The 19,767-nt window shown below is 40.0% G+C and overlaps 1 protein-coding gene across 12 annotated transcripts in view; it reads left to right on the top strand.

Annotated features, from left to right (window-relative positions):
- Window positions 1–19,767, top strand: part of MPP7 (MAGUK p55 scaffold protein 7) — a 338,962-nt gene that overhangs the window by 243,392 nt on the left and 75,803 nt on the right. For all 12 annotated transcript variants that reach the window (XR_012667271.1, XM_075125943.1, XM_075125948.1 and 9 more), the window contains 6 exons: window positions 759–890; window positions 10,850–10,931; window positions 14,230–14,315; window positions 16,138–16,212; window positions 16,838–17,034; window positions 17,570–17,634. Coding sequence is in view for 11 of the 12 variants with exons in the window: in XM_075125943.1 (XP_074982044.1) it covers window positions 759–890; window positions 10,850–10,931; window positions 14,230–14,315; window positions 16,138–16,212; window positions 16,838–17,034; window positions 17,570–17,634 (637 nt within the window). In the remaining variant the exon portion in view is untranslated. The remainder of the gene's footprint in view (window positions 1–758; window positions 891–10,849; window positions 10,932–14,229; window positions 14,316–16,137; window positions 16,213–16,837; window positions 17,035–17,569; window positions 17,635–19,767) is intronic.

The raw sequence follows: 19,767 nt of genomic DNA, 5'->3' as shown, positions 1-19,767 counted from the left end.
ATTGTAATACGTCATCAGCCCCCCATAAGCTCTTCCACTCCCCCCCCCCGAACCCCACTCTCAGCGCCTCGCACCCTCTGGCAGCCCCGCCAGTCAGTGCCTCCCCCTCCCTCCCCACACCTTCTGATCAGCTGTTTTGTGGTGTGCAGGAGCCTCTGGGAGGGAGGGGGGAGGAGCGAGGGCACAGCAGGCTCAGGAGAGGGGATGGGAAGGGGTGGAGTGCTGGCAGAGCCTGTGGCAGAGCCGGGGTTTGAGCAGTGAGCATCTCCTGGCACACTGGAAAATTGGCGCCTGTAACTCCAGCCCTGGAGTCGGTGCCTATACAAGGAGCCGCATATTAACTTCTGAGCCACAGGTTGGCCACCCCTGCCCTTTTGTGTTTAAGAACTTCCATGTGACAGTGATACACCTGAATTTATATCAGAAGAAACAATAATTTGCCTTCAAGACTTTTTTTCTCCAGACTACAACTTTTGTAATTTTGGAATAATAGTACTAAGTGCTCAGCATCCTAACTTATGTTTAAAACACCCTTTCTTCACCCACAATTTGTAGCTATGTGCATTGTGGATCTTAACAATAGTTATTTTATTGGGTTGGTTTATTATTATTTAACAAACTATTAAAATGGCATAACCAAATAGCAGGCACTATACAGAAATTGTTCTGACACTGCAGCACTCAGATTATGAATTGTTCCCTTTTTTATTTTATAGGCTTTTCAGACTAATATTTATGTTGACCATTGACATTTTCAGGCTATGCTTTCTGTACATGATACTGTTGCTCAGAAGAACTATGATCCAGTATTGCCTCCCATCCCTGATGATATTGATGAGGAGGAAGACTCAGTAAAAATAATCAGACTTGTCAAAAACAGGGAACCACTGGTAAGTTATCTTTCCTTTTGTTGCTTTCTTTAATAGTTATGAAAATGATTAAGATGGCTAGCATTACCTGGAAATATGAGTAAATAATCATTTCAAGTTTTTCTAGAATGATGAGTAATGCACTTGTGAATTCCACCTTCACTTTACTGACGTAATTCAAATGGGTGAGCTTCTTGTTGATATTCTTACTTCACGGTTGTTTTAACACCACCTGCAGGCCACTGAAATTAATGAAATATTCATTTTTAATCTTGAACCTGAACTATGAGCTTGTTCTGAAGAGCAAAGATGATAGGGAATCCCCAGTGAAATGTAGATGTTTGTCACAAATTGTTCTTGTTAGCGTTAATATTGAGAATGTGACCTTTTGGTATATTGAAAAGGAGCATGAGACACATTTGTAAATACCTTGAATTGAAGTCTGGGCAAATGTAAGTTGTGTGTTGTTGTAGTTTGGATTAAAACACCAGAAAATTGATAGCTTCATGGGAATATCTGGAAGAATGAAATTAAACCAAGTATGTATTACAGGAATATTAAATTGTTGTACTGATTTGCTGTAGACAGTCATGTTATGTAATATATAGCTAATTACCCTCCTCCCCCCGCTAACTTGCAAATTCTTTGTTTTGGGTTATGCTAAAGGTTTGTTTAATGGAAAGAAATCTTGAAGAAATATCTGTAAAAGTTACTTTTAAAGAGCTGCAATTCTGTACCCAGGATGGTGGAGAGAGAGTGATGTCTGTGTTAGATATACAGTGGTAGCTTGTCTCAGCTGATATCTCAGTAATGCCCTCAGTCTTGACAGATCTCTGGCGTCAGTCAACAAGAAACCAATTTGAGTATTGACTGACTCTGGGGGCCCATAGGTACAGTTAAAAGTTTGACCATATGGAAACATTTTACTTGGTATTAACATTCTAAATCTTTTTTTCCAACTATTTAAATCACATGCCTATTTACAAAGCTTTTCATTTTTTTATCACATGAATTCCTTCTGTTAGAGAAGAAACTTACATTAGGACTTAGTGTCAGGAATAGTCAAGAAGAGAAATTGTATCTACTTCTAATTCTGAGAGGTGTGAAAAATTAAGTATGCCATATAAAATTCAAATTAAATAACTTGTTTTTAGTATTAATTGAAAACATCATTGACCTGTCTGAGTCTATATCAATAGCTTTGTGTCACACAAGCTTAAAAATATAAAATCTCAACATTTGTACCATTTTCATAAAGTTTAACCTTTTAAAACACTTTCAAATTGCTTTGGGGCCAGATTTAACATGTAGCAGGTTTTAGTGATCAGTAAATAAATATGGTCTGAAAAATTGTGATTTTATGTTATGCTTATTCATGTAAGTTGCTGTTTTTATAAAAAGTATCAACTTTGAAAAAGTAATGCTGGAAGGGAGATGCCTGGAAACGTATGTGAAATGTTTATAAAGTACAGTGTATTTTTCAGGAGCAATTTTTATGCATGCCTATCATTATGGAGAAAGGGAATACACTGACTAGACATTGCAAAGTGCCAGTGTTCCTTACTGTCTTAGAATTTAGGATTGTTAATGTTGGATTTGTGTAAACAAACACACAGCAACGAAAAGGTGATTGACTTGTGCTAGATAGGATTAACAGGTAGTAACAAGCATGACCAGTGAAAGAAACTAGTTTTTTGAAGCTGTGTGGAAATTTAACATTTAAAAGGGACAAATAGGCATTAATACACTCTTATCTAAAGCAAAGGTTACATTAAAAAATATGGGCCACATTAAAAATGTGGTTAATCGGAGTATTCATTTTCATACATTGCCGGATTGCTATACACCTTTATTTAACAGGCAAAGCATGCAAAATAAATCTGAAGTCTCTGACCTTCTTTACTCTTAACCTATATTACAGGCCAAACTTGTTTTGATTTGTTGTTAATCCTTGAAAAATAAGGGCTTATTTTGTTAATATTCTGGAACCAGCAGTATCCAGCAGATGAATGGATGGAGTAGTACTGCTCATCTCTATGAAACCAAGTGACATAAAAGTAAACAAAAAGGGGTCTGGCTCCTGGAGAAGTTGCATTAATGTTTCAGTCCATTTGCATTTGCTGTACCTTTAACCACATTCTCAATCTCTGATCTCTATATGGTTTCCAAACTCCTTATTTCCCTTTTAAAAAATATTTTAAATTGAACTATGCTATTACACCTATATATGTCCCGTTTTGGCTAACTCTCTCCTTTGGCTAGCAACACTAAAAACATTTTCCAGACTCCCAAGATCCAACCTTAATTGTCTTTGCTTTTTAAAGCACAGTATGAGATGCTGCATTGCATGTGCCACTGAAAATACTGGGGCTCAACAATTCATAAGAATAAATGCTCTTGCCAGATTATACACACCACCTGGATTAGGCAGGTCTTGCAGTAACATGAGAGAAGCTTCTTTTTTAGTATTTCAGCAAAATCAGAAGTACTCATACTTTAAAAACAAATTAATTGATATTTGAGGATATTTTTAAAAACTATAATGGGCAAGGTTTGGAGACAAGTAGGAGAAACCCTTGTTTTTCAAACCACTTTGCCTTTTTATAATGTGTAGTACATGGGCTAGCCTTGAAGGCCAGTCACAAGACTCAACTAGTGCTCTATAGTGGCTGCATGCTCACTTGGGCCTTGTCTTCCTTACGAATAAAAGATATATTCGTATCGATCATAACATATAGGGAAATGAAGACATACACAGGGATAGATTTAAACAGAAGGCTGCAAATATATTAACGCTGAGGTGGGACACTATTCCCCCTGCCTACCCTATCGCTCTCCTATCAGCCATTTAAGTGGGTCCAGTGCCAGGTTAGAGGGCTTCCACCATATAACCCATATCTCAGGGTATGCTCTTTTCAGCCTGCCCCCAGGACTCAGTTCACTTTTCTGAATAATCTCATTCTCCACCCACAAAGGAAGTAGAGGGTACCATAAGGGGACAATGACCTACAAAGGTCCAGAGTGACCTAGACAAATTAGAGGATTGGGCCAAAATAAATCTGATGAGGTTCAACAAAGACAAGTGCAGAGTCTTGCACTTAGGATGGAAGAATCCCATGTACTGCTATGGGCTAGGGGCCGACTGGTTAAGGGGCAGTTCTGCAGAAAAGGACCTGGCGATTACAGTGGACAAGAAGCTGGATATGAGTCAACAGTGTGCCCTTGTTGCCAAGAAGGCTAAAGGCATATTGGGCTGCATTAGTAGAAGCATTGTCAGCAGATCGAGAGAAGTGATTGTTCCCCTCTATTCAGCACTGGTGAGGCCACATCTGGAGTATTGCATCAAGATTTGGGCCCCACACTACAGAAAGGATGTGGACAAATTGGAGAGAGGCCGGCGGAAGGCAAGGAAAGTGATTAGGGGGCTGGGGCATGTGACTTATGAGGAGAGGCTGAGGGAACTGGGCTTATTTAGTCTGCAGAAGAGAAGAGTGAGGGGGGATTTGATAGCACCCTTAACTACCTGAAGGGGGGTTCCAAAGAGGATGGAGCTAAGATGTTCTCAGTGGTGGCAGATGATAGAACAAGGAGCAATGATCTCAAGTTGCAGTGGGGGAGGTCTAGGTTGGATATTAGGAAAAACTATTTCAATAGGTGAAGTACTGGAATGGGTTACCTAGGGAGGTGGTGGAATCTCCATCCTTAGAGGTTTTTAAGGCCCAGTTTGACAAAGCCCTGACTGGGATTATTTAGTTGGGGTTGGTCCTGCTTTGAGCAGGGGATTAGACTAGATAACCTCCTGAGGTCTCTTCCGATCCTAATCTGCTATGATTCAAAATATTTGTCCCTTCTTCAATAGGTACAGTGAAATCCCAGGTCTCTTTTACCTTTGGGAGCTGGCCCTTTGGCTTTTATCCTTAATGGATGCTGACCGCAAGTTGTGATGAACTAAACATTACTACAAATGCCAAACAGTAATTTCTCTTATTTAACCCAGCTGTGCTGCATGATGCTGTGAGGAAGGCCAAATCTCCCCTACCTCCCGCTCCCCCAAACAAACAAACAAAAAACCACCAAGCTTCCAAGTACTTGGCTCCAGTCGGAAAAATTCCTTCCTGACCCCAAAACAGGCAGTTGGTTAGACCCGCAACATTCTAAAACAGCAATTATACTAAAACTACAGGGAGGAAGGGTGGAGCAGCTAACAAGAGCAAGAGGCTCCAAAAAGCCTGGGCATAGGCTTAAATTAATGGGGGTGGGGAGAGCAAGGGGCTGGTCAATGGAAGTTGAAGAGTCTCTGGAGAAAATACAGCCCACCTCTACATTCCAAGGCATACACCTTCCTCCTCTGGAGTTGTACATCACCCTGCAGTTCCGATCAAGTTTTATACCCAATGGGGTGGTTGGGCGTTTCTTGTCTTCACTGGGGTTTTACTTCAAGTTAGCTTACTTGAGTTAGAAACACACCATTTTTTTCATAGCAAAGACAAGGTGTTGGTGGTATTAGTTGCACAGAACATATTACGCCCATTCTTCTTCAGCAAACAGGCTTCCCATTGCTTCCAGGGTCAATTCTAAGTGTTGTCCTTGGTCTTTAAGCTAAGGTTCTTGGCTACCTGATCACCTCTTTCCCCACATGCTAGTTGTAGTGATTTTAACAATCCTTAGATTTAAACATCATAGGAAAGATAGCTAGGCATTCTCAGAAGAAGGCCTTGGGTTATGACTTTCAGATTCCATCCTGGTTTAATGGAACTCAGCTTTTCGACTTCTAGAGTAAGAGTTTCAGAGTAGCAGCCATGTTAGTCTGTATTCGCAAAAAGAAAAGGAGTACTTGTGGCACCTTATAGACTAACAAATTTATTTGAGCATAAGCTTTCGTGAGCTACAGCTCACTTAATCGGATGCATTCAGTTTTCCACTGAATGCATCCAATGAAGTGAGCTGTAGCTCATGAAAGCTTATGCTCAAGTAAATTTGTTAGTCTCTAAGGTGCCAGAAGTACTCCTTTTCTTTTTAGAGTAAGAGTGTAAAACCTCCTCCTTTTATATCTTTTTGCATGAGGGGTGGCAGCCTGTGTGCTGTGTGGATGGTTGTATCGGAGAAGTCTTGTATTTTTATTTGACTTAAGAACACTTTACTAGATATATAAATAAGCATAATCTCACAATTGAGAAAGAAGGCTGTGTTGGTTAAATTGGTTCCACAATTCAAGAAGAAAGCTGATAAATTGGAGAGGGTTCAAAGAGCCACAAGAATGATTAAAGGGTAGAAAACCTTTTTTAGTGATAGATTCAAGGGGCTCAATCTATTTAGCTTAACAAAGAGAAGGGTAAGGAGTGGCTTGATAACAGTCTATAAGTATCTATGTGGGGAACAAATATTTAATAATGGGCTCTTCAGTCTAGCAGAGAAAGGTATAACAAGATCCAATGGCTAAAAGTTGAAGTTAGACAAATTGAGACTGGACATGAGGTATATATTTTTAACAATGAAAGTAATTAACCATTGGAACAATTTATTTTGGTTCATGGTGGATTCTCCATCATTGGCAATTTTTAAATCAAGATTGGATATTTTTTTTTAAAGATATGATCCAGTTCAAAAGGAATTACTTTGGGAGAGTTTTTGGCTTCTTTTATACAGGTGGTCAGACTAGATGATCCCAATGATCCCTTCTGACCTTGGAGTCTATGAATCTATTGAGAAAAGCACTTCACCATTGATTTAATTTTATGGTGGATTGGTCAGGAAGAATGTTTATTACTTAAAAACCTTGATGTCGCAGAGTGGCTGGCCTCTGAATGAAGTAGGTTCAGCTTCCCTGTGACAAAACAGGTGCTGTCAGTTTGGCAGATTAAAAGGACAGGGCAGCATCTGGGCTACAAAGGATCAGGGCACCTGGGTGTGGGAGGAAGACCCAGTAAGTCAGAGCAGACTGGTTCAGCCAGGGGCAGATGAGAGCTGCCAGAGACTTGGAGGAGTGGAGGAAGGTCCCAGAAGGAAGCAGAAGGTATTTCTTGGGAGACGGCTGAAGGCAAGAAGAGCAGTGAAAGGCATTTGTTGGCTAGTGTCTCCAAGCCAGATGGCCACGGCCAGAGGACTGGAGAGGGCTGAAGGCAGAAGGAGACGCAGAGGGGTTGCCTGCAGGCTCTAAGCCGGAGAGTCCAAATCAAGGGACGGAGAGGGCTGAAGGCAGGGGAGCAGTAGAGGAGCTTACCCTCTGACATCTTCCAAGCCGAAGAGCTATACTCCAAAGAAACTGTAAGAGGGCCAGGGGGAGTGAAGGAAGCTCCCCAACAGAGGCCGTGGGAGGATTCCTGCTCAGGTAAAGTAAGGTTGCACTCCATTTGCAAGGGCTGGGGTGGCTGTCCTGGTACAAGGACAGAGGAGGACTGTCAGAGGGTCTGGCTGTGGTCAAAGTCACCATTGTGTCATATGTGGGGCATCCAGAGACGAGATAGCTTAAGTTTTAATTACTGCTTGCACTGCAGTGAAAAATGGGCTGCATGTTTGGAGACTTATGTTCTGGATCATTTGCACAAGGTTTTTTAATAATTTGGTCCCAAGGAAGGATAGTATTGAGACTTTCTTGCCTGAAAGTTATTGGGTAACCTGAGAGGGGAAACTGAGGCAGGCATGCCTGTCATGCAGCAGCCTGCCACAGGATGGCACGCCACATGGGACTGCCCTGTGACACCTGGTTAGTGTCCAATTATTGTAAGTAAGCTTCAGACTAACATCTGTTACTGTGGTGCCAGAGTTTAGGATTGAGATAGAGTAGATGTATTAATGTAGCAGTGGATGTGATTTTTCCACAAGCACGAGCTCAAGTCAGCTGACACAGTGGATGGGATTCTGAGTGGCTCATGGGGCTTCAACTACAGGGCTATATAAACTGATAAAATGAGTAGTATTTGCTTCCTGTATAAAAAATACTCACTTAAAACTTTGGCTAGAATAATTGCAGTAAAATCCTCGTAATTTTTCTAACTCCCAGTCATATTTTCATCTGAAATTAAATCGTAATAAAGAACTCAAGTAAATGTCATAGCAATATAATTATATTATAAAAATATAAAAGCAGATTTTTAGCAAATTACAGAAAGAATGCACTGCTTAGAGATAGGATTTCATACAAATAAATATAAAATGTAATATTGTGTGCAATACACAGATCCAGAATTTTACTACAGAGTGGTGGCTACTGTCAGAATTTCTACCAAAGAGACTCTGAACATGTGGTGGTGATTAGTTTTCTAGGGAATTTTCTTTTTCACAGCAAATATAGCCTGTGTGTAATAAACAAATACAAATCAATCTCCCACTTGGCATTTGAAATATTGTGTTTATTTTAGATTTCAGTTTTTAGAGGTAAGTTTTACTCACAACCATTAAAAATGTTAAACACGTACAAATCATTTGACACCTATTACTTATGTGTACATTTTCCCACCTTTGTGCTCCTGAAGTACTTCACATTTGAAACAGTGATGCACGTGTTACTCTGCTTTATTTTCTTGATGACAAATTAAGAAAGGCAGAAAGAAAAGAAAAATCTATCTATCTATCATAAACAACTTACTCTGACCTCAACTGTAACTCTTCTTTGATAAGATCACACTAAGCAGTTGATACTGATGCACATTTCAGAATCTGAGATTTTGAGTGAGAAGTGAAAATAAATAAATGCGGATTCACTAATGAAAAAGGTAGAATGTTTTCTGGAAGAGTGACCATTAGATTCCTGGACAGTTATAACATTGATTGATCAGCAGCAATATTGCAAATAATGGAAGGGTGCATTGACCAAGTCAACATTAGACAGTTAATACCGTGAAAAGTTGAAAATGTCTGCCAACAGTTTTTCTTTCCAGTGTTTGTTAGTGTTCAAATAACCTCTTCCAAAAAATAGATGTTTAACACTTGTAAAAACTGCCAGTTCAATTAGCCATGCTGCCTGAAGTCGTATCCACAGAATAGGGTCAACAAGTGTTAAAAATTGGGACACCGAGTCACAAATCCACCCAATTTAGGTGTAATCAAGTTTGGCTTTTATTTATACAATTTCAGACAGAATTATTGTCACCTATAGTGTTTGGATATACGTGTATGCCAGGCAAATAACAGACCAGACAGAATTGGTCAGGCCCAAGTTACTGCATTCTGGGGCACCGGGAAGTTCTTCCACCTTCCATGATAATTGTTGCCTTCTCTGATCCCTTGGTCTGGTCCTTCAGTCTCATTCTTCAGTTTCTGGTCTGGTGTTTCTTCAGTTTGGGGCCATGTTCACTTTGGTCTTTAACGGGTTTCTACATTGCAGATTACTTAGTCTTTATCCATTTGGCTTTTAGCACATCAGCCCTTTGGATTTTAGGTAACCCACACATTGCACATGCACAAGCTTCAATTGCTCAACTTCTGTATTTTTCCAGCTGGTTTTGCAGTTTCTGGGTCATGTTGTTATGTGTCATCCTGCCCTGGGTCTTCCCAGAAAAAAAGGCGGGTGGTATTTATTATTAAATGTTTGTGTATCTTGTACTTACATCTTCCAACGCAACATGTTACCTTTATTCTGTCAGCAGTAATGTTTTAAACACATCAGCAATTTTATGTAAAAGAAGAATTGGCAAAACCACGTTTATGCCACCGAAATCTTGGCCTAAGTGTTACCTCATCAGTACCATTCACTATGCATAATTACAAATAATTAAAAATATAGCTATTGGAAGCGTTTCATCTTACCATTAACAATTCTTCATTTTATATTTCAATGTTATACATCAATATATGTTATTCTGTGCTGTCCTTAATCTATTAGAAAGGGGAGGGGAGTTATGGAAAACATAATTCTTTAATGTCAACATTTCTTATTTTCTTTAAACATGGGTTTTTCATTCAAAATTCAGTTTTGAATGAGACGTGAGACATTTTCTGTATATGTCATAACTGTGTTTTCACAGTTAAGAAATAGGTACTAAATAAATAAACTAAATAAATTGACACCTCTCATACACCTGAAATTTTCTAAAGAATTTTCTTTGCAATGATCCACTTTGTTTTTTCACAAAGGATTCTTTAAGAATCTTTGTTTCTTGGATGATTCTTAAAGACTCCTTTGTGAAAAAACAAAGTAGCCGCTTGTGTGTGTGTGTGTTTTGTTTTAAAGGCATAAATGTTAGCTAAAGATGCGCAAAAAACATTTTGTGTGTTTGGCAACATGGCCTCTTTCTATGCAAGAACTTTACTATATATATATTGTTTTTCAATTTTTAGCAGTACACAAGTGTAAGTCTAGAGGCTGACTATACAAATAGTATAGCCCTGTACACTTAGGGGAAATATTAAAGTCCAAAATTATATTGTTTTCATGTTTCCCTCAGATGCATAATAAGGATATGTCTACATTGCCGTAAAACACCTGCAGCTGGCCTGTGTCAGATGGCTTGGGCCGTGGGGCTATCAAATTTCAGCATAGATATTTGGGTTTAGGCTGAACACTGAGCTCTGGGACCTGCTCCCATCCAGGCTCCAGCCTAAGTCTGAATGTCTACACTGCAATTTTATAGCCCCGCAGTCGAAGCCCCACGAGCCCAAGTCAGCTGACATAGGCCAGCAACAGGTGTTTTACTGCAGTGTAGGCATGTCCTGAGTACAAATATCACACCTGTACAAAATGGATGGGTTATTGCTAGCCTCCTGAAAAGAATTGAACAAGTGACCGATTGTATAAGATAGAACAAGAGACAGATATCTATCAACCTGATACAAACAACAAAAATATGTATGTAATATTCATTAATTACTTATATTTCATGTCATAACATTTTTATGAACAGGTGCCATTTCTATTTTTGGACTACAGTATACATCATTACAGCTTGCAGTTTTACATTTTAAATGTTTTCTAGTCCAGTGCATTTAAATCATGCTAAGACTTACCAAAATCTTTCTTTTCTTTTTTTTTTTCTTCCCCAAAGGGGGCTACTATTAAAAGGGATGAACATACTGGTGCGATTGTAGTGGCTAGAATAATGCGAGGAGGAGCTGCAGACAGAAGTGGTAAGAGAGGTCTTTTTTGGCACTAACCATTCAAATTATTAAACTAAGAAAAGGGTGTCCGTCCGTCCGTACTGCATTCAAAGATAACTGGGAGTTGGGCCATCTTCTAGGGTGGTATTTCAGAGCTGGTGATGGTATTTCCTGTTGAATGAAATGTGGAAATGATTTAGTGTTTTTGAGTTATTAAATGAAAAAGCACAATAAGTTTTATCAATTATTGTTTGTTACTTGGCAGATTTGTGCTTAGAAATGCTGATACTTGCAAAGATTGGTTTAGTTCAGATAAGAATTCAAGGATTTGTTAGAACAGTTTTTCTTTGTAGATTTCTCATACTTTCTGTTTCTGGATGGATCATAAATAGCGCAATAGTAGCCGCGCTCTCTGTATTATCTTCATACTGAAAATAGGAAGTGAAGTGTGCAAAAATTTTAAAATGGTCTGCGTTCTTTACAACGGTTGGGTTCAATTCTTATTTTCTACAAACCAGTATGCCCACCTGTAGTATAGACACTTAATGCAGAAAGTAACTTTATCTTAGATCAGTGGTCCCCAAATTGTGGGGCATGCCCTCCCTGTGGGAGCATGGAGGAATGTTTGGAGAGGTGCGCAGTGGGGCCTGGGCTTGCCCCCATGGGGGCAAGGAGGGAATGCCACACTTCCAGCCTCACTTCTTCCCCAGCCTTGCTCCTCCCCCAGCCCTGCTGCTTGGGCCAGCCCTCATAGGGAGCATGTTTCCAGCCCCGCTCCACCCCCAGACCAGCTCTGCCCCAAACCTGTTCACCCCTAGTCCTGCTCCACCTCCAGGCCCACTCCATCTCCACTCCACCCCCTTCTCTGCCCCCAGACCAGCTGTGCCCTCATTCCCTCTCTGCCCCCAGACCAGCTCCACCTCTGTCTACAGTGCCACCCTCAGCTCTGCCTTCAGCCCAAGCTCTGCTGCTCAGGAAGCCTTGGCTGTGCAACAATGGAAGGGGGTGCAGATACATTCTGTTAATAGTAAAGGGGGGTACAACTGGAGAAGTTTGCGCACCACTATATTAGGTGATGTCTTCAAAGAAGACATTCAAAGATGTCTTCAAAGAAGAGCAGAAGTGGATGGGTTTAATGATACATGGTGTTTTAATTTGGTTAATTAATTAGTTATTCATAATTTTACATATAGACATCCTGCATAAACTAATCCTGACCAAAGAAGATATTTATTATGCAGTAAAATTATATATAAATTATATATTGTTCACTTCATGTTAAATATTTGAAGGAAATGAAGTAACTTCAGTGCAGAGAGAGAAGTATTTTCCTGTAATGAAGAGGCATAGTATGCCTCTTCAAGGCTCAGAAGAATTTAATGGACATAGGATTGATTTTGAAACCTAATCTAAATGCATTGATATTTGCTATTGTATTGTGATATTTGCTATATTGTGTATATAAGCGTCTTGTATTTAATTCTGTAAATGGGAGTTTTCCATTGCACTTCGATAGCATGGAAAAATATTTAACTGCCTCACCTGTAGGTGGTAAATGTCACTGGTATCACAGACTCCAACACCTTCAGCTGTTGGATTTACTGCTCCTGAAGCAAGGGGAACGTTGTTCAGGCTTGCCAAAGGAAGGCAGGAGTGCTTTATGGGTGTGGGGAAAGGCAGTCAGAAATTGCAGCAAAATGTGAGTGGTGGTCAGCTTTGCAGTGCTGACTCACTCTCTGGCAATGTGAGGGTGGATAGCTTTTAAGGTGCAAGCTCTGGGTGTTGGAAACCCTTTCTCCATGCAGCAAGCAAGGCAGCAAAGAGGTGCTGGATAAAGGACCAGAACTGGGGAAGGGGACTCTCATGATTGGTATGGCAGGGAACCAACCCCCCTTTCTTATAGCTCACTTTAACCCTCCTATGAGGGTGGGGTGGATGGTACGGTCCAAGCCATGGATTGGCTGGGGAACCTGGATGAAACATGAAGGGGGGCTGGTGGAAGCCCCAGGTAGCTATTTGCATAAACATGGATTTGCATACACTTTATCTGCCGGGTAGTCCCAGAAATCTGTATAATAAAATTGTGCCCTGATTAAATCCATATCAAGTGTCTCCTATCCTCCTTTCTGGACAAACCTTTTTTTCTCTGCAACACAATTTTTGCTTTCCTTTTACTTGTGTCAGAAAAGTGAATTTTACCTCTCACTTTCTGTCAGTAGTTGTTTAGTGCAGTGGTTTTCAAACTTTTTTTCTGGCGACCCAGTTGAAGAAAATTGTTGATGCCCACGACTCAGTGGAGCTGGGTATGAGGGGTTTAGGGTGTGGGTGGGGCTCAGGGCTGACGAAGAGGGTTGGGATGCGGGAGGGGGCCAGGGCTTGGCTGGGGGTTCAGGCTCTGGGGTGGGGCCGGGGATGAAGGGTTTGGGGTTCAGGAAGGGGCTCTGGGTTTGAGGGGGGGCTCAGGACTGGGGCAGGCGATTGGGGCGCAGGCTTACCTCCGGTGGCTCCTGGTCAGCGGTGCAGCTGGGGTGCAGATGCAGGCTTCTTGCCTGTCCTGGCACCATAGACCGCACTGTGCCCCAGAAGCAGCCAGCAGTAGGTCCAGCTCCTAGGCAGAGGTATGCAAGCGACTCCGCACGGCTCTCACAGGCACCGCCACCCCTCCCCCATTGGCCAGTTCCTAGCCAATGGGAGTGCAGAGCCGGTGCTCGGGGCAGGGGCAATGCGCAGAGCCCTGTGGCTCCTCTGCCTAGGAGCTTGACCTGCTGCTGGCTGCTTCCAGGGTGCAGTGCAGTGTTGGAATAGGTAGGAACTAACCTGCCTTAGCCGGGCAGCACTGCCGACCAGAGCTGCCGCGACCAAGTATCTTACATTCCCATAGTTTGAAAACCCACTGGTTTAGTGTAATGATTTTTGAACTATTTAAAAAGTGTTTGGGTGTTCCAGTCGAAAACCAGACACCTGGTCACCTTACTCTGGGTGGCAAAAGGAAAGCAATATAAGTTGATAGAAAATAAGCATACAACATTTCTGATGTCTGTATCTGAAAGACTGGGAATATTGGAGATACACTGTTAACTTTTAGAGGGAAGGAAGAGAAATGACCAATCTACCAACTCTCTCAAGATTCTTCATGATGATATTGGGTATAGTAGTGTTCACTATATATTCATGTTTCTACAGCACCTGGAGGAAAGATGCGGAGATCAGTGCCTAGCTTAGAAGGGGTAAACTAAAAAAAAAACATAGAAGGACTTAATGCTGACTGTGCACTTTTTCTATTAAACATAACCATTCAACAACAAAATAAATATTTATCAATGCATAGGTCTTATTCACATTGGTGATGAACTTAGGGAAGTCAATGGGATTCCTGTAGATGATAAAAAACCTGAAGAAATAATACAAATTTTGGTAAGTAATAAACATATTTTAAAACCTGTTTTGAAAAAAATTAAAGTAGTAATTAGTTTTGCTGTTTCAGAGGTGCCTATTTTTAAAAAGTATATCAGTGATGTTTTTTCCCTGTACGATCATTTGCATCCCTATGTCTTCCTTGATGATGGGTTGTATTTTTTTATATTAATATTTAATTTATGAAGGGTGAATAGATGTTCCAGATAAGCATGTTACAGATCTAAGTAGTTTGTATTATAGGTAGTTATGTGCACTTCGGTCAGAAGTGATACAGGTGGTTGTTAAACTATCGCTATGGAAACATTGATCTGCTGGACTCTAAATTTATAACAATTGATTAGCTATTTATTTTTAATATCTATTATTAATATATTAATCTTTTGTAAAGTATTTATAAATGGAACCTTAATATGAAGTGTTACTTGATGAGTATGAATTGTACAAATGCTGTTGTGCTTTCTCAGCTTGTGCTCCTCTAAACTACACCATTGCTAATAGCCATATAAACTTGTAAGTTTGGAAAAATATCACACAATTCATAACTTAATCTGTTTTCTGAAATATTCTTTTTGAAAAAATGTATTGCTAAGTCTTTCTGTTGTTGAGGTAGTCTTTGCTACTCAAGTACATGTGTGGTTGCCACATTAAATTGATTGGCTTGCTTTAAATGTTTGGCTCAATGGCCAAGATGATTAACTTCAAATGTTCATCTTCCCAATGGTTTTCTATGCCTGCTCTATGGTTTTGTGTTTCCAATCGAAGTGTATTTTCCTGTAAAATTAATATTTGTAAAAAAGCAATCTCCAGAAACGCAATAGCAAAGGAGTGAACAGTTTCCCCCATTTACCTTACTGAAATACAATATAAACATCAGAAGCTAGTTAGAGCCCTTTTCAATGGTAACCGTATTACTGTTTCCAATCCTGATGCTGGTGAAATAAGAACTTGGCTGCTGTTTTGTCAAACAGTAAACTTTTGGATTACAGGCTTGCAGGCAGAAGTATGTCTCACTTAGTAGTGAACAGGCCTGTTTCCATTTTGCTTGAATCGTTAGCTGTCTTTGTTGCATTGTGCTAGTTTTTATGGAATAGTCTGCATGCAATAGTAGCAGAGTCTACAACTAAGTAGCACTTCCGTCAATAGCAAAATGTCAGGCAGGCAGTGGGACTATATTGTGGTTTATAAGTAAAATTCAGCCAGACTCTCACACTTTAAATAGGGCATAGGGAAAGAGGGGTGGATGAGGTGGCTGATAATGGTTAACTTGTCTGAAGACTTACATTTTTTTTCTCTCTAGAACACAGTCTGTTCAAAAATGTTTTCCTTGTTCTGGTCTTTTTAACTTTCCAAAAGAATAAGTTCCAAGAAAAACAGTTTTATGCTACAGTTGTGGCACAAACCTGGTTGAATGTTTCTGTAATTTTTTGAATGGTATAATGTTAGTTGGAGTATTCCAAACTTTGCCAGGAGACTTGGGGCTGTACCCGATGTACATAAAAATGAAAAATTGCCTTTGCCCTCATCTTTAATATGGAATGGCAGCCTCTGAAACTGCTGATCCCAGCTTCTCAGCTTTCATCTTTATTGTGACCAGTGGTACACAGATCAAAATGAAGCATTGCAAACCAGAACCTGTGATCTTCACAGTTCACAGCTGCATGTTGTGGCATTATAGAACTCCATGGGTCATATATGGGCTGCATTTTGACTATCTCTGCATTAATTTGCTGTCCCTCTTGTTTGCGTTTAGACTCACTGTATTGTTTAAAATTTTGAGAAAGTAATTCTCAATTTGTTTTCTGTTCAAAATATTAATCAGTCTCAGTCTCAAGGAGCAATTACGTTTAAAATTATACCAAGTATCAAAGAGGAAACACCCACAATAGAAGGCAAGGTAAGCCCTACTTAAGATGTTTCATATGACGATTACAGTAACTCTTACACTGCATATAAACATTTTATTAGGATGTGGGCATAGGAAAGACAGACACAGGGCTAGATTTAAGCAGCAGGATGCAACTTTACTAAGTCATCAATGGGGAGGGATGCTATACAGCCCTCCTTCACATACCATTTAACTGGATCCAGTGCAGGGTTAGAGCACTCACACCATGTAATGAATGACTTTGGGTAGACTTGACTAGGCCCACCTCTAGAAGTCAGCTCACTTCTGAATCCTCTCTACCTACTACATGTGAGTGGAGCAGGAGAAAGTTCCCAAGGGAGTACCTCAGTCCATGAAAATTGTGCATCTCCACTTCTCCTTACAGTCATGAAGTCCACCAGTGAAATCCCAGGTCTCATTTTCCTCTGGGAGTGGCCGTTTTAATCTTTATGTTCACTGGACACTTCAAGTTACACAGACTACAGCCTTCCTAATGTAGACTTCCACATAAACATTTTACCTCAATAAATTTTTATGACATTGCATAATTTAGGTTAGAATTCTTTGCAGTAAATGCAAATAAAAAATGGGATAAACCTATGGATTGTCTTAAATAAAACACTCTTCCTTCCAGATATTTATCAAAACCCTATTTGATTATGATCCTACTGAGGATAAAGCAATTCCTTGCAAAGAAGCTGGGCTTTCTTTCAGAAAAGGAGATATCCTTCAGATCATGAGCCAAGATGATGCAACCTGGTGGCAGGCTAGACATGAAGGCGATTCCAATCCCAGAGCAGGCTTGATTCCTTCAAAACATTTCCAGGAGAGGTGAGCTACTGTGGTACATAGTTTCATTTTTCTTTGTGTACTAATGCATTTCTTTGCAAAGCCTTTAGGTCAGCATGGTTGTCATACAAGTGCTTGTGGATTGCAAGGTTATGATCAACTCTGAAACCTTGCATTGTGGTAAAACAACTGAACTTGGAATATCCTTGTCCAAATAGTTTGGATTTCCTTCCTTGTCTGGCTGGAATGAATAATGACCAACTGACAGGATAGTGCTGATCCAGTTTGGAAGAAAAGCCATATGGAAAATAGCACTTCAGTATCTGTAGCCACATTGATGTACTATTCAGGAAAAAGAACTGCAGCAGTTTTTGGAGAGCTTACAAAAATTTAAGACACTGGGATTTAATAGCACTTGAATAGATTGTATTGTTTTGGGTTAATTTAAAAAAAAATCTTTCAGGATATTTTACAATAGTTTCATGAATCTGAGTTTTTGTTAATCCCAAACTCACACTGAAAACTGAGGAGTTTGTGTCTTTTTCTCTCTCTCTCTTTACCCCCTCCAATTTTTTAGGAGATTTGCATTGAAAAGACCAGAAATACATATGCAGCCACTGAAAATTTCCAACAGAAAATCATGTAAGTCTGTTAACCTGGAACAGAAATCATGCTCTTTGATCTCTAACCTTAGAACATTTGTTTCAGCCCAGTCAAGAGGATGTGCTACTCCAGGGTACAGTAGTTCCTGAATCACATTATTTCAAAAAGAAAAGCATATATATAAATACTGAATTAATTATGATTCGTTCCTACAGTTCAAACTACAATTGCTCTCAACTTGCTGACTTATTAATATATTCAGGGCCCAACCCTTAGACTTTGAATATGTAATGCCTTTAAAAGTCAGTGCGTGTTTTGCTTGTTGAAGTCCAAGAAAAGTTTGTATTTTTATACATGTAAATCATAGAATCATAGAATATCAGGGTTGGAAGGGACCCCAGAAGGTCATCTAGTCCAACCCCCTGCTCGAAGCAGGACCAATTCCCAGTTAAATCATCCCAGCCAGGACTTTGTCAAGCCTGACCTTAAAAACCTCTAAGGAAGGAGATTCTACCACCTCCCTAGGTAACGCATTCCAGTGTTTCACCACCCTCTTAGTGAAAAAGTTTTTCCTAATATCCAATCTAAACCTCCCCCACTGCAACTTGAGACCATTACTCCTCGTTCTGTCATCTGCTACCATTGAGAACAGTCTAGAGCCATCCTCTTTGGAACCCCCTTTCAGGTAGTTGAAAGCAGCTATCAAATCCCCCCTCATTCTTCTCTTCTGCAGGCTAAAACAATCCCAGCTCCCTCAGCCTCTCCTCATAAGTCATGTGTTCTAGACCCCTAATCATTTTTGTTGCCCTTCGCTGGACTCTCTCCAATTTATCCACATCCTTCTTGTAGTGTGGGGCCCAAAACTGGACACAGTACTCCAGATGAGGCCTCACCAATACTGTGGTCCCCATTCTGTAGCACTTCATCATCACCATGGTGGAATCAATATCAAGCGAGATAAAAGGCCAGATACCCATATGTCTGTAAATATTGCTTCCTCCCCTCCCATCCCACCCACAAATGGCACATATGTATCTTTTAAAAATAAGGGGACATAGATTCTTTCCAGGCTTCAGTATAAGCCAGTGTTCCCAAACTGTGGGTCATGACACCAAATGGGATTGCGTCATCAGCAGATGGGATCGCAGCAATTCCTAATTGCGGAGGACACCATTTTGCTCTACACAGCATGGCCTTGCATGTGAGATCACCATGCCTGGATCCTTGATTAAAATGGGGTCATGCTGGAAAAGATTTTGGGAATCCTTAGTTGCAAGCATTTCTTACCTTCTTTTTTTTTTTTAAATCATTTTAATAGTCTTGATTTTTAAATACAGTAGTTATACAATATGAAGAAAAATAAGCTCCAAGTAAATCTATACATAGAAATAAATATATTATCTCTGCTGGAATTTACATCAACATCTGTTTAAGTATTCTTATATTTTTCACTTGATCTGTTATTTCTTTCAGTTGTACAGGCTCATAACAAAGTGAGCACAGTATGAGAACTAATCAAGCTAAAATAGACTCTAAATCTTAAATGCAAACATGTTTTTTCTGAGTTTAACTAGAAATATTCAGACTCCAACGCTCAGTGGGTCTACTGTTAAAACTACAACAAAATCAAAGAAGTTGGGGGATATAACAGCAGACAATGGCGTATATCATATATGGTGTCACATTAAGAAAACAAAGTTAAATACATCTAAAGGTTGAATTTGTTCAGTGTTGAGGTTAGAATTTTCCTTAACTCACCCCCTGGCTTTTAGGTTAGAGACTTACTGTTATTTAAATAACTTTTGTGTTTTAGTAACCTTTGTTAGTTATAAAATGATATTGACTAAAAATACCCCAATAACATGTCTTGGAGCCCAAAGGCCTAAATTATAGTTGTAAATTGACATAATTTTGAGTCCAGTCTTAGTACTAATTTTAATATGCTGCCACAGAATAACCCGTTCTGTGAGGAACAGCCCCAGCTGGCAACTGATCTACTGTTTTTCTAGGTTCTTGTTAAAGTTGCTCTGCCCCAGTGTTGCTAACTTTTTAGCTCTCAGTTTGTAGCTGCTTGTCTCCAGTTGTTCACAACCTTGTGGCTGAATAGGAGGCTCCTTAAACAAGTGGAACTTGATTATGGTGGCAATAGGGCTTTCCAAGAGGTGCATTGAA

This window comes from Caretta caretta, chromosome 2 (assembly GCF_965140235.1).
Source record: "Caretta caretta isolate rCarCar2 chromosome 2, rCarCar1.hap1, whole genome shotgun sequence".
Lineage (NCBI taxonomy): Eukaryota > Metazoa > Chordata > Testudines > Cheloniidae > Caretta > Caretta caretta.
The sequence above is the reverse complement of the archived record's forward strand: the minus strand, read 5'-3'. Positions and strand labels throughout refer to the sequence as shown.